This window comes from Poecile atricapillus, chromosome 4 (assembly GCF_030490865.1).
Source record: "Poecile atricapillus isolate bPoeAtr1 chromosome 4, bPoeAtr1.hap1, whole genome shotgun sequence".
In the NCBI taxonomy this organism is placed as follows: domain Eukaryota; kingdom Metazoa; phylum Chordata; class Aves; order Passeriformes; family Paridae; genus Poecile; species Poecile atricapillus.
In genome coordinates this window covers 70340944-70356386 of record NC_081252.1, presented here as the reverse complement: position 1 = coordinate 70356386, position 15443 = coordinate 70340944, and the positions used below count along the sequence as shown (strand labels likewise).

General features: G+C 43.1%; 1 protein-coding gene and 1 long non-coding RNA gene across 9 annotated transcripts in view; one reads left to right on the top strand and one right to left on the bottom strand.

Moving 5' to 3' along the window:
• FGFRL1 (fibroblast growth factor receptor like 1) overlaps positions 1 to 15443 on the top strand; it is a 167797-nt gene that overhangs the window by 68063 nt on the left and 84291 nt on the right. For all 7 annotated transcript variants that reach the window (XM_058837256.1, XM_058837257.1, XM_058837262.1 and 4 more), the window contains one exon: positions 13248 to 13520. In XM_058837256.1, coding sequence (XP_058693239.1) covers positions 13248 to 13520 — 273 coding nt within the window. The remainder of the gene's footprint in view (positions 1 to 13247; positions 13521 to 15443) is intronic.
• On the bottom strand, positions 1883 to 10736 carry LOC131578510 (uncharacterized). 2 transcript variants are annotated; one of them, XR_009277517.1, is made up of 4 exons: positions 10634 to 10736; positions 10169 to 10313; positions 9175 to 9245; positions 1883 to 4265 (listed from the first exon to the last, which is right to left on the bottom strand). It is a non-coding gene; the product is annotated as an uncharacterized LOC131578510 (long non-coding RNA). The 2 variants fall into 2 exon arrangements; XR_009277516.1 differs by having other exon boundaries at positions 10169 to 10277.

The window sequence follows — 15443 nt, the reverse complement described above, 5'->3', positions numbered from 1 at the left end:
ATTTGTTCCCTGTTTTCAGGGCATTTAGTGATTCCCCACAATCACAAAGATCACAAAACTCTTTCCATGTTTAAATAAACAGGAGATTCTCCTTCAGGATTATGCCCTCTGAAAAGAGACTGTAAGAAACAAGCACCTAATATTACAAGATTTTAAAATTAAAATTGTGACTTCTGGCAAACTCCCCTCAACAGATGAAACACAGGAGTTGGATTGGCCTCTGCTTTCTTCTAATTTAGTATTTTTTTGTGTCTTCTGGTGGATTACATGAAGGAGGCTTTTTTGTTTCACTTATATTCACCATAGGAAAGTGATGTAGGAGAGTGAGAGCCTGCCAGGGTATTTTTATTTTTTAGAAGCATTATCAAATTTTCATTGTTTTGAACACTAAAAACTGCTGTACTTATAATAAGGGAGTTCAAGCTGTTCACAGTGGGCCAAAGCACTGGACCCTCTTGGTGGAGCCATTTCAGGTAAAGCTGGACTGAGCTCAGGACCAAAAGGTGAAGTGTTTTGCTCAGCCCTACCAATGATTATTGCTTCCCATCAAGAGAAATGCTAAATGACAAAATAATTGACCAGCTATTCCATGCCAATAGTGCTCCTTTGGTACCTTCTGGAAGTAAAGCTGAGATTGTTGGTGGAGTAAACTGTGACTCAGAGTGCAGCTAGTCCCTCTTGTCTTCCTCCCTCACACTTTTATAGTTTGGCCTTAAATGATGACCTTTCTTACGCTGCCTGTTCTGCCTTAGTCATGAACTGATCCTTTCCTGTCAGTCAGACAATGCAGCACTGTTCTCCCTTCAGAAGTGAATTTTGTCTTTTGTCAAATAGTCACATCTAATAGTCACACTGTTAGATAAGAAGTGTTTTTAACAGCTCTGTATTTGTTGCTATTTTATGGCGGTTCTTTGATCCCTGGAGGGGTTTGCAGCGCTGTTTGTGATATACAGCAAATCGATTTTACACATTTCCATCTTTTATCGATGAGTCTTCCAATGGGGTTTCACCGTGATCAGATTGGAGAATACCATGGCGCAGACATTGGGAAGGGGTTGGAATTTACATGCAATAAAGATTAGGGGATTAGAGGCTGATTAGGAACGTGCTGATTTCTCCAGCCTCAGGTACAGCAAGGGATCCTGCATGTCTGCTGTTCTCTGACCTTGGGTTGTGACCTCTTGACTCCTTGCTCAGAAAGGCCAGTGAGCAGCACAGAGTGATTCCTGACGTGGCTTCCCTCAAGAGCAAGTTCAAATCACTTCAACAGTAAAACCTATTTCTGTGAACGGGGAAGCCCAGAAACGTTTATGCAAGTGGACAAGCTGCTCGCATGTGCATTGGCTGTGGCAGCACTTCAGTGTTCAGCCAGGAATTCCTGCTGACAGCTGATGCCCCACGCGTGTGCCGCTACCCGCACGTGCGCTGTGGGATGCGGGGCAGCTCCGCAGTCACGCGGCGAGACAATATTTCTCTGTGCACAGCTTTTCCTAGATAGCACCTGTGCTCTCAAGGTTTCTCCCCCTTCCACTTGCAGGAGGGTAGCTGGGACTGCACATTACCAGACACTGAGGTAATAGGATTGCACATTAATTGATATTCCAGTGGCTCTATCTACCTGCTGGATATGATGTTGCATTCCAGTGCACAGCCAGCCAGTGGAATGGCGTCACTTGAAATCATGGGGCAGTCAATGTCAGCAAAACTCCCGTGTGTCTCTGTAGCTGCTGAAGTTTGGGCAGCTCAAATAAAACAGCAGGCTGTGATACAAGCAGGGGGTTGGTAGTTTGCTTGTGTATTATTTAATAATTAGCACCTTCTTGCTGCTGATGCAGATGTACAGGAATAAAAGACAGGCGATGTGGGATCTTCAGCAAAGGAGAAGTGTTTCCAAATCCTTTGGAGGTTTGGGGACTCTAAATGGATTTATATTTTAAATGTTTGTTTTCAATGGTTCAGTTTTGACAATATACCCACTGCTAAGTGCTGGTTTGCTAATACCACTCATCCTGACACAAGCCACACTCCTGTGCAATAGAGGTATAGGAGGAATACCTTCTTCCAGGTGATGTGAAACAGCTTTTGAGCAGCAAGGGGTGCAGCAAACCTTTGGACATACAGATTAAATTCAAATCTTATTTTATCTGATTTTAGAAGCTGGACAGTCCCAGGACTTTACATCACAGCCTCTGGCAGTCTTAGGGGTGCGATTGGACATAGTAAGTCTGACAGAACAAGTCCTCACTCACTCCTGATAGTAAAATGAATAAAGCCAGGTAAGAGTGCACTACCCCTGTTGTGAGCAAACCAGAGGTGGGGCAGAGGAAGTGGGTCTGTTTGAAGCTCTCCCAGATGCAGGCAGGCTGCAGAAAGCTGCACTTGCCTCTGTCCTGGTGAGTGTGTTTTGTTTTTACATCAGGTTGTGTGTGTTTCAATGTCTGAAGAGCAGGAACCAGATGGGAATGCTCTAAGAATTCAGTGATAGTTTCCCTATGCAGGAGACTTGGTGTCTCTTGAGTTTAAATGTAGGCTTCCAATGAATCAACCTTGGGAAAACTTTATTTTAAAGTGCATTCAAGTATTTTCCCCTCCTGGAAGTGATGTACAGGTGTGTACATAAGCTAGATTGTAGAATGGCACAACAGGAACAAAGCCTTAAAGTGAAGTATTTGGTGCTGAGGAGGGCATGTTCACACTAAAGGCATTTTGGGAGTTTATTCTGGATCAGCTCCAGTCTGGTCATGTAGATTGAGTGCTCATTAATGGAAGTCCAGAGGACAGCTTCTGCTTTTGTTTTCCCAGGACCCAGGTAGCAGTTGCTGACTGTCTGCATAAGTAGCTGGTGGGGTTTGGGAAGATTGGATCTGTAAAGCAAAAAATTTGGTTTTGAGGATGTGGCACCCCCATTTCAAAGGAGTGTTTCACTTCAGAATAGCTTTAGACTGATCCTGAGAACCAAATGCCCCTTGCAGCTCAATTTCAAACAAAAGCAACTCAGTCCAGGCACCAAAACAGTTTAATGATGTGAAGTGAAGTATAATTGGTGGTGAAGATCAAAAAATTAATTTTAAAGAATTTCTCTGGTCCAGGTTAAGACACTGATGTAGGAACACGTAAGATAGTCCTCTATGATGAGAGTTTAATTCAGAGAGAAAGGGCCAGTTCCTATCATACCTACTATGGGAGCTTTTGGTAGGGCAACAGTGAATGGTTTCAGGCAGGATATTAAAATATTGCTGACTTAAAGGTGTGTTGCATTTTTCTTTTAGAACAAGATTTTTTCTTTTTTTTACTTTTAATTTTTCTTCCAGAGCAAGACAAGTTATATATATAAATATACACACAAACATATATATATATTTGTTTATTACTGTCTAAAATCAAAACTGTGTTTTTTTAGGAACTGTTGTTTTTTAGGAACACAGCAACCAATTTAAAAAAAAATATTACCATCGCTTAATCAATATATTTTTTAAATCACAACTTTTTTGCTTGCATGTGTTTTACTTTGATTGGCCAAAATTTTTACACAGAATATCTCTCAAGCTGAAAAGGGGAGAAAACCAGGAAAAAAATCTTTGAGAGAGAAAACCAGGTAAAGTTCTGTGTCTTGACAAAAATGTTTTTTTTCTCATAGAAAAACAGTTCTGCCAAAGGCTCCATATCAAGCCTGCTATGCAGCCATTCAGCTGGAAATGCTTTCTGTTCTAGAGAAGCCTCTGAAAATATCTCCAGTTCTTAAATACCACAATGTTTATCTCTTTGTGGTCACCATCAAACAGTTGTTACCACGCTTTTGTGGTGACCAAACATAGAAGCCCCCCAGGGACGAGGGCTGAGAGCAGCCTCACCATGCAGGGCACTGCCACTGATTCCCCAATAGCAGAAGGCTTAGGGATATTCTGGCAGCGTCTCATGATCACGAGTGAGCGTTCAAGATGGTTTTCTTCTGAGTCCTCAGGGCACTAATCACACCTTATCCATCCTGGCTATTGGGAAAGGCCAGTAGGAACCAGCTGTGGATGGAAGAGTTTAAAGTCTTCTCCAGTTTTGTACCTTACAGCAAATTCTGGTAAAAAAGATTTTTAAGAATATTTGGAGGAAAACAAGATCCTTGGATATGAGAGAAAAAGGCTCCTGTGTCAAAAAAGGTCCTGTGTGAAAAGTTGCTGCTGTGGACTAGCAGGAAGGCAAACTGTTTAAAGGTCTGTGTTCCCATCGTTCTTGTGTGTGGCACGGAGTCAACCATCGTGGTTTCTGTTTTCCTGCAGACACAAACAATGACACTTACAATTTCCTGGTTGCACAGTGCCTGTCTATAAGGGAAACGTCTAATTACTTATTAAACCCTGCACAGTGCTTAGACTGGGTTAAACATTGACTACCAAAGTTCAAGGGGAACCTGTGTCACCAGACGTGAACTTGGGCATCCTGTTTTCTAGGAGCTGTTCAAATCGAGTGGATAGGTGACAAAATGTTGCATGCAGGGAGGAGGGACAAAGAAGGGAACAACAATCAGAGCAGGTTGTCTCAGAAATAAACACCTATCTTTGGAGCCTGGGGATTTGGAATGTGGTTGCTGTTGGTGGCTTGAAGGGGAGTTGTATTACAAGAAAAAGTGAATAAAACTGAGTCTTGCGGAGTGTTTGGTTTGTTTTACTGAAAGTCTTAAAGATGTGGGCGATTTGGCTGGAAAATCCACTGGGCTCGTGAAGCAGGATTTGCATGGTTGGGAAACAGTTGGAAGGGCATTGTACAATGGTATTTATGTTAAAATTTGGGTAGGTCCACCCCAGAAGGTAATTCAGGGCTGCCTGACTGGATTGTTTCCCAGAGATTATGGGAAGCAAACAAATGTCTTGTGTTTGCAGGAATGGTCCCTCTGTGACCTGTGGTGGAGGTTTGGGTTAGGTTTGGAGAGAGCAGGTTGGGGCTGTGGAATTTTAGTTGGGTTCTGGATCCTCCCTCAGGCCAGAGGATTTTTAGGTTTCTTCCAGAATTAGGCAGTTTGTACTTCCTGGAAATGGGAAGCTAAACTAAAAAGAAAAAAGAAAATCTTCTAATTTTATAACCTCAAAGCCATGTTTTCAGGGCACTCCTTTTGAAAAAATAAGAAATTAGGAAAAACAAATTAGGAATGCCATTTTTTAGATGGGCTTGCCTTCTTGAATGGGAATGGTAGATTGTGTGGGTGTGTGTGCCAACACACCTTTGTTGTACTTTTCTCTAAAAGAAGTTTTCTGGTTATCCATTGAGCTGCATACCTGAATAATTTTAGCATTTGAGTAGGAATATTAGTCCTCTCCTTTGGCCCACTCTAAGCCCACTGGCAGCACTTGAGAAACAGTAAATAATATATTTTCTTTCACACTAGAAACTTTCCAGCATATGAGGTCTGTTTCTTCAAAAGTAATTTGAAGTAATCCTAACTCTCCTTTGCGTTTGCTACCTCAAAACCTGAGGGATAAAGTTACTGTTTTTTGCTGCTGAAAAAACGTTCGGCAACAATTGAAATTGAACGTCACCCATGCACATTTAATTTAATAAGATGGTAATTTCATGTTAAATAAATACCAACTGATTATTGAAAACATGTGCTCAAAGGATTTAGAAACCACCTAAGAGATATGTATCTCATCTACTGTTGTTGAACTGCAATAAATCTAAGCAATAATCAAGTGCCAATTGTTTAACATACAATAACTATTTTATTAAATGTCAGTGAAATGTGTATGCAGGGCACTTAATTAAATGGAACATTTTCCCAGATATTCTATTTTTCTTAGTTTTGGAACATCTAAAGTAGGAAATTTACTGGCAGCCTTTGCCCAAGGGGCTAGTTATTACTCATGTAAAAATATGGCAGGTACTTTTTGTGCTATCAATAAATACGCATTTCATCAGGAAAGCAACTCCTACCACAGAGGTAGGCAAGAAAGGGAAAATCTGGCACTTCACTTGCTGTGAAATGGATCTGCAAAGCTGTTTTCTCCATCAGGTTGTTGGGCTGAGCCATGCATCCCAAGCCTGGAGCTTGCTCCAGCAAACAGTCCATGATTTCCAAATCTAAGCCTGACCAGCCATCAGGACTGGTCAGCAAATACTTGTGGTGTTTTTGTGTTCCTTGCTCAGAGTCTTTGTTCTACAGAGATGCTGTTGTTTTTTTCTTTAATCTTGTGATTGTTTTTGATAAGCATTGTTTTTGTCTGTGGGCGCCTATGTTTTCAAGCCAAGAAGGACCCATTAGCTCATCTAATCTCATCTCCTCATGTCACATACCAAAGCATTTGGACCAGTTACCCCCACGCTGACCCCTACTTTACTTGGCTTACACACACCTTTTGGAAATGCAAACTGTTTTGTTTTGAAAATATGAAAAGATGTTGGATTCACCAGTCCTTTGAACTGCTTATTCCATTCGTTAATGGGATACATGGGCAACACATTCATCTTTTTATCTCTCTCAAAAAGCATTTTTATCAGTTCTGCTCTCCATGTAATGGCTTCCAACTGTGCAGAGAGCCAAGAGTTCCTCTCTTTCAGGAACACCTACTCCTGTTGATTGAAACTGCTCCCAACACTGCTTTGTAAAGCCTTTCCTGTGGCATTTGCTCCTTGGTAGAGTTTGTCCTAGTAGAGCCAGGCCTCTGTCCATTGATCCCTCATTACAGCCCAAATACCAATACAAATAATGGTAATAATGATGTGCAGAGAGTGTGATTGCATAATCCTCATGTTGGTCTTGCAGAGAGGGTTAAACTGTTGTAGAAAAGATTAAACTCTGGTTGTAAGCAGGAGTTGTCCATCCCAGCTTTGTAGCAGCAGGTACCCCAAGATAGGCAACTCTGGATGCATGTTTCAAACATGGCTTTTAGGTGGACCTTTCCAGCTGCCTGTGTACATTTTGAAGCATGGGAAACTGCCCTGGCAGTAAAGACTTTGGAAGCTCAGGTTTTGCAGTGATGAGTATGGTGAAGGCCAAATGTTGGCTTAAGTTTTAGAGTAAGAGATTTGTGTTTACACCAAATGAGCAGTTTGGTTGGTGACTTTTGTCCAATTCCTTCATCCTACTGTTTCAATGAAACATTTCTGTGCTTAGCTCTATTTTCCTCCTAGGACATACACTGTCTGTGGTACCCCAGCCCCTCATGCTAATTTCATGTGTTGATGGGTTCTTTGGGCGCTTCATTGTAAATTACTTGGCTAATTTGCTAACACAGCACTTCAAAAGAAATCTTATCTACGTGGAAAGTGAATGTGTTTGGTATTAAATAATAAAATATACATAACCCATGGGGCTCTTAAAACTTATTTAACTTCTTTATAAACTTTACAATACAGTATGTGGATATTATAAATTACTTTCCATTCCAAGAAACTGTCCGGGCTTGTTGACCTTCCTTGGAATTTCCTCTTTGTAATTATGTTTAATGTGTTAATAAAGTTCACTTTGAACTGTATGATGGCAAATGGTCTCATAGGACGTGGGTCAGTGCTGGTGCGTTCACCATATGTGAAGCTTGATGTCAGTGTGCAGGTTAGTTGAAGGAATAGCAGGGCTAAGTCCAAACAATTGTAGAAGCAGTATCTCCTCCCCAGGTTAGCAGTAAAAAGGGGTTCATGGAAAGTTAGGAATGTGGAGTGGGAAATCATTTAGCTTTCGCTGCTAGGTGTTACTAAATTATAGTGCTGGGTTTGAGTCACTATCAAAACACCATATATCTAGAGGGTTTTCACACAGAGCTGTAAATCATGTTTACTACATGTATGAGTTGAATGAGTGCATGAACTTTGCAATGCAGCCTAGGAAAATATAATTACATGTGTGTGTGTTTTTGACTGTGAGAAATATGGACAGGAAGCTCCAGGCTATTTCACTGTTGAGTCTTAAATACACTTCTAGAAATTGTTTTTGCTGCTTCCCGGAAATAGCTATTTGCTAAAGCAAAAGAGGCTTTCTTGGGTTTTACATAACTCTTTTTGCCAAGAAATGGCAAGCATTATCCCTTCCCAAGGCACTGGGGAGGAGAGCAGGAATGCTAGTAAAGCAGTGTCAGCAGCAGAGCAGCAAGTGGGGCTTTTCTATGGTGTAGGATAGTGGATATAAATTGAAAATTGCCCAGCTGTTCAGTAAGACAGGTGTAGGGTCTGTCTTTTATATAATGGAACAGAATGGGGGTTCCAGTTGCTTGTATTCGTAAATGAGGCAAATAAATCTGCACACTTGTCTGCATGTATATGAGCAGAAATATTTAAAACAAATGAGGTGATCACAGCATTTCCTTGTTAATGTTTGACTGGGTTTATATGATCTTGAACAGAAAACTTGGCATCTGGCTGGGCTTGTTGGTTTCTTTCTGGTTGTGTTTATATGTATTTGCAGATGGGGAAACTGCAAGCAAGAAAATAACTTGGTGGAAAATGTAGGTTCTGGATTGTTTAAATTATATTTTAAGCATGATTGCACCCTGGCCCTTGGAACTCCAGGCATGATCCCTGCTAGTAACTAAAATGATTTGAATGTTACGGGGCAAAGTTATATTTAGTTTGTATTTGGAGAAAGAATAACAACGAAGCACGGGGGGGGGGAGGCAGCTGCATTCTCATCACTTCTTCCCGAGTCACATCCGCAGATGTCAAATCCCACCCTTCTCCCTCAACCAGAGTATTAAGAACTTATTCCCTCAAATGATTGAGTTGAGGGCAAAGGAGATTTATGAAAAACTGCCCCCACTGGGCTTATGTTGAGGTGGGGCTTAACTTTCTGAGAGAACTCCTTCTGTTCAGGCAGAACCAGCTGCACCCTCCTCTCTGTGATGGGGCTTAAAAGCAGTGCCCCATGGCCATAGAGAGCTGTCCTTGCCTGGTGGAAAACTGCAGGAGTTCCCTTTCCCCTTCTGACTACAAAAATACCTAAAAATCTTGGATGGAATATCCACCTAGGGCCTTGTTTTCATGCCCTTCTTCCATATCCCATGAAAAAATGCTGCAGGAAATAATTCCTGTGCAATTACTTATCAGGAGCATCACAGATTGGAGATTCTCAGCACTTAAAAAAGCTGCTATTTCCAAGAATCACTGCCTAATGGCTAGGAAATTGGGGGGAGCACAGTGTAGGGACTCCTCTAGGATTTACACTCAGGGCCAGAGGGTACTTGCTCTCTGCTACTCCACCTTGAAAGGATCCAGTCTGGAGCTCTGGTCCATGAGTGCAGGCACACGGCAGTTCACAGCATTCATTCCCCCTAGACAGAGAGATTATATATATTAACATTAATTTTGCATTGGTAAATATATGAGCTCACTGTTTTAACAGTCCAGTTTAATGAAATGTTTTCAGGTTTCAGAATGATCCCTCATGGTGTTGCTCTCCAGTTCTTGGGGTGTTGCCTTGCCTAAAAGCCAGGCAAGAGCAGCCCTATAGTGAGCAGGCATAGGGTATTGCACTAAATTAGATAATTTCTGCTCACACACGACACAAAGCTGGAGTCCAGGAATGGCAGAGATCGTGACACTGGCTGCTTGAGGGGTAATTTCATCTGCCTTTTAATGCTGTGTTAGAGCACGGGACAGACACCGGCAGCAGTGTGGGATGGGAAGTCAGTGGCTACAACCAGGGTTCAGCCTGTTTTTACCTCCCTGGCAGCTGTAGGTGAAGCAGCAGGTGCTTTCCTGGGATTTTGCCTGGCTAAGCAGCTGTAGAAATGTATCCAGCCTGCAGGGCTGTGTCCTGGGCTCTGCTCCCACACCGCCCTGCTCAGCTGTGAGCACAGACGTGCCCCAGCCCTGCAGGGTCAGACACCAGGGACACTCCCAAATCAGCGCCTTGGGAGGGCTAACTGGGCACTCTGCTGTCCTGGCCACCCCCTGGCACATTGTGGGCCAGTTCTGGAAGGTGGGGAGCTCCTGTCACTGACAGTGCTGCACACAGGAAATCAGCAGACTCAGCTTGCTTCTGCTACATCTTTTTGCTCTGTTCGTGTAGCAGGAGATGGAACTGCTATAATGAACTGGACATTCATTTCCAAGAGAACCTGAGTGGTGCTGAGAAGTTTAATATCTAGATTCAGAGGGGGGAAGATGTTTTTGCCTAGATAGTGTGTGAGGTGTCAGGAGCACCCACTGCCCAGAGGATATTGGAGAGGGCCTTTTTGCAAAACAAACTTACCCTGCTCTGCTGCATCCCCTGATGCCTCTGATGGTGCAGAGTGGTGAGATGTGCCAAATGTGTCTTGAAAATCATTCATCCGTCACTGTTGCAGTCCCAAGGCAGGGCTCTACAGATATGTAGTGAAATAAGATTCAATGAATGCCTGTACATGAGAGAGACAGACATCCATGATGATATCAACATTTTATTCTTGCTGCAGCTCAGCTTCAGGATGTCCAGCTACCATTGGCTTGCCAGGGCATCTGAAGCCTCTGACATATGTAAAGGTGCTGAATTATATTGTGGTTCTTTGTAAACACAGTAGGAAATTACGATATTGTAATAATTATCATGGTGCTTGATATTTACATCAAAACACTGATTCCAGAGAGTACAGTTTGAACAGAAAGTTATTAATGCAAAGATGATAGGTAATAAAATGGGAATATTTACAGCACTAAAAGAATGGAAACAAGGCCTTACCGTCTTTGCCTAGAGCTGTACACTACTGAGAAGTGCATGCTGTATCTGGCAAAATTCACAGCAGGAAAAAAGAGTGAGGGAAGACTTTTATTCCTGTTCCTGAGAAAGCTGCTGGAGGAGCTAATGAAGAGCTGCGCTAATGTTTTTAGGCAGAATGGCTCTAAGAAACGCACCCTTTTCAAAATGTCATAAAGGTCTGCAGATAGATCCTGTGACAGGGACTGATCCAACAATTCCTCAGAATGAAAGGTCAGTCAAAGGAAAATGGCATTTGGGAGGACCAAGCTTACCACTGACCCAAACATGTGACAGATCCAGAGGCAACTCTGGTGCCATCAGGAGCACCGCTTGTGCAGCCTGCCCCAGAGAAGCACATGACGTGACTGGGAAACTATCTGATTCCTCCAGGTCTCAAAATTCATCAGGAGTCAACCTGAATGTCGGAAGGAAAGGGATTTTGAAGGAGCCTACAGCAGGCTTCCAAGTTGGGAGGAGGGTGCTCTCTCTCCACTGTCCCTGCTTGCCCTGCACCAAACATTTTTTTCCCCAGTGCTAATTATAGATCTGTTTTTGTCATTTGAATATGCATGAAGTGGTATCCTGGCTCACAAGCAGGTCGCAGTGAAACTACTCTTAATGTTTGGCTTGATTTGATGGGGCTCTGGGTCAGAAAGAACCTCTCCAAGGGCCAACCCAGAATTTCATCAAGTCTGTGGACTTGTCTGGGCATTTCAGCTCCTTTGCAGTGAGTGAGGGCATCATAGGGAAGTGTAACCGAATTCAGGGCTGGATTCTCACTCAGTGTTTGTGAATTCTACCTTTTCAAAGCCGACACACACAGCCCCTCTTCGTTTTCACTTATATTTTCACTTTAAAATATTCCACAATGCAATTTGTGTCAGCATTCAAAAGGTCTTGGGGTTATCTCTCCATCCATAGAGATGGGTGGAAATCTCACAAGGTGAAGAATAGAAGGGTGGTTTGGAATTTTTAAAAACAGCTGGATAGGCAGTATTTCTCATGGAGTATTTTCCAGTTCCCTTGGAGTATGGGAGGATATGATCACCTCTGAGATGCTGTCCCACAGGTGACTGCAGAAGATGTGAAGGGGTGGGTGTTATCTTTGCCTTCTTTGTTATCTTTGTTATCTCTGACTTTTTCAGAATAAGTGCTCTCAAGGTCCTTGCTTCGGGTCATTAGAAGTTCATCAGAATCTGAGTGTGTCTAAGACCCATTGATTTAACCAGCCTCTTAGTTAAACTCTTTAATAAGTTTCAAGCTAGTTCACCACTCTGTTCTCGGCTTGAGCAGTGTTTCTTTTCACCAGCAAAGCTGCAAAATTCATGGGTGTGATTCAACATGAGTAACTGTAACAGCAGCTCTGGAGTCATTCAGGAGCTGTACTGTATGTACTGCTTTAGTCATGCTGAGGAAAAATCAGGCAGACTTTTAAATAATAGGAATTAGTCATGAGGAAGTGCAAATACGAGCCCGGTAGTTTATCCCCTGTGGGTCCAATCCTTCAAAACACTAGGAACAGGAGTAAAATATGAGGGAACAGTTCCAAATCCCACAAACATCTTGTGGGTTTTGGGTGCAACTCAGCATCAGCAATCCTTAGCAAAACATTTTGTCCTTGTGCAAGAACAGGGCACTTATTATCACACCCATTAATAGACTATTCTGGGAAGAGCACTGCTATTGCAATCTGTGTAGACAACTTGTGCAATTAATGAGAAGGCAGAAAAGGCTGATGCAGGAAAAAGACTCAACTTTTCAGAGCCTTGGGAAGGAATTTCAGCTGGAATTTAGCTATGGGACCATTCCCACTGCTGGAGTCTTTATCACTTCTTTTTTCCTGATTGTTGGCCTGTCCAAGTGCATCCTGTTATCATGTGGCAAACAATGTTTTTACTCTGACATTCCAGGGACACTTTCCTTTGTATGAAATTATCACCTTTTACAAAGAGCAAATATTTGTCAGGTGGGTCAAACTGGCAGGGTTGCTAAGGAGATTAATAAAAATATCCTCTTCTGGACTATAAGCAATGTTAATGTGTCAGGCTAAGCCGTATCTTTCACTGAAGCACTACCCAATGAATGTTCTGTGTGAGGCTTATGTGTCTCAGATAAAGCCCTTATGGTGACTATTAAAGGGAATTATTGTGCATACAACATGAAAGAATTAAAACATTTGGTGGGTGTGGGGCAGTGTTTTGTTGTAAGTACCACTCCTGTTACTAATTTTGCCTTCAGTTTTTAACTTTAAAACAACTACAGTTTCATTACTAAATACATCAGAACAGTTTGTGTGTTGGGCTCCTTCTTGTGACAGGAAAATGCTGGAAATTTTGTAAAAGCAATAGAGCCTCAGAACCAAGCTTCCCTGGTGGGTTAGTGTGAGCTGCTGATGGCAAAGCTACAGCTTCAGGTCTTGCTGTATCCCTCTGTAATTGCCAACATTTTCAGCCTTGGTTGTGAGTGATTTTTGGTAAGCGACTTTTTATTCTGTATTGCAGTCAGTGTAATGGCCAGACTGATGACTCGGCTTTGAATCAGTGCTGTGTCACTGGCAAAAGTCATAACATCTGCTCCTGTCTCTGCTCTCTCCTAGGCCCCCCAAGGATCGCTGATAAAGTGATTCACCGCCAGTCCGTGAGGCTGGGCAGGACCATCAAGCTCCTGTGCCCGGTGGAAGGCGACCCCCCGCCCCTCACCATGTGGATGAAGGACGGACGGACTATCCACAGCGGCTGGACGAGGTTCCGAATCCTCCAGCAAGGGCTGAAAATCAAAGAGGTGGAGAGTGAAGATGCAGGGACCTACATCTGCAAAGCCACCAACGGCTTCGGCAGCACCAACGTGAACTACACCCTCATCGTCATCGGTGAGTAGAGCTGCAGCAAAGCCATAACCTGCTCTGGGGTGACAGAGAGAGCTGATTTCCATTAGCTGTCAGTGATTGCAGATTTGCTTTGCTAATCATTCACTGACTCCACTCTTAGCTGGCCCCTTGCAGTGTTTGAGGATTGCCAGAGCTGGCTGTGCTGCCGCGCATCTTCTGCTGCAGCCGGCTGCAGGCAGATAAGATTGCGGAGTGCCAAAGGTTACACATAAACAGAAATGATGAAATAGCCACTGGGGTCCAGATCACAATGAATTCCACACAGGAAAAGCTGTGTGATAAGGAGAGGTCACACTGATCTTTATGTTTGCTGTTGGAACAGGATACCTCTCAAAACAAATGTTGGAGCACCCATATGAAAACGCACAGCGGGGGGATCCATGTGCTGAGCAGTTGCAAAGCATGGTGTCTGCAGGAATAATAATATTTGGGTTGAAACAAAGCTCTGAGCTGGCGAGATGCTCGGCTCTTGAGAAATCTTCTTGATGAAGGCAGGATTAAAAAAGCTTCAGGCACTGTCTCAGTGACCATGCGTTTCACTGACAATGCTTTTGACCGTTTTCAAAAGCTTGCTTGGCCCAGCAATGAGATTTTGGGGCCACTTGCTAGGCTGAGCATTCCCATAGGCTCCCAAAGACATTTCTCTGGGTAATCGGAGATTCCTCTGCAGAGGCTGTCCCAGAAATGTGCTCATTGGTGCTTGGCTGGGAGAAGAAAAAGAGCTGGGTAAAAATCAGTGTGCTAGAGGATGCTGAGGGAGTGAAGGGAAGGGTTACAAAGCAGGGGGTGAGATCAGATGTCTTGCTCACCTTTTGCCTGATCAGCATCCTGAGCATCTGGTCTACAAAGTTCTGTTTCTCTGTGAAGGTGGAAGTGAGGACAGAGTTTAGGGCAGTTTCCAGCTGCCTGCTTGGTTGGCTCTTGGCCTGGTTTTGTTCTATTTCTCCTTTTTCCTGTTTGCAGCAGGAGGGGAAACTGCTGTGGACTCTGGGCACTTGATGCTGCTTGATGGAGGATTATCACCCGATAACAGGGTGATTCTTGGAGAATGCACTTTGCTGCACAGCCAGTGTAAGAAAAGGACCAGAATGTGAATATCTTATCTGGCAAGAGATGCTTATGTGAGGGAAACCCTCTGGTGTCTCCTGTAGCATCAGTGGGATAGAACTGCTAAAGTCATCTTACAGTTTTGTAGTTTGAGGATTTGGTTTTCCTCGTTCACCTCTTTCCTAACCACATCCATCCATTTCTCTGTGCTATGCTGAACAAACAGGGTGAAGTGGAAATAGTCTTACAGAGTCTTGTCCATACAGACTCCTTTACTGTGTGCTTTCCAGACTCTTTACAGTGGAGAAAGGAATGCTGTAGAAGACTGCTTCAGAGCAGCTTGTGCTTTTGCAGTGTTTGGAGGTTACCAAAGTCCTTGATCTCCTCTGTCATCCTGTATCTTCTATAGAGCTCAAGCCAGATCCCATCATTCCAGGGCAGAGGCATCAAGGTATCTCTAAGTCAAAGAAGGCTCTGCCTATTCTTGGTAGCAAATGAAAGCAAAAAGCCAGGAGGCACAGGATAAAAGTTCGACTAGAATTCAGGAAAGATAGGGACAAAAACTGCAATTCAGTTGCTCAAGGAAATTGGATTATCAAATATAATTGTGTTAAGAACAATAGTGTTCATTATATTTGGCACTGAAAAATCCTGGGCACAAACACTAGTTATTTAGAGCCTCATCAGGTATCTATCTATGGAAGGAAATGGTAAGCTCCCACTGGCCTCTGTGGGTGTGAGATTGAGCCCTATGCAAACAAATATTGATCCCCAAGTGCCAAGAAAAGGGTAACTTTAACCTAAACCTGTGTCAGACATACGGGCTGAAGTATCATTCCCTTCCACACATCCTTGTAA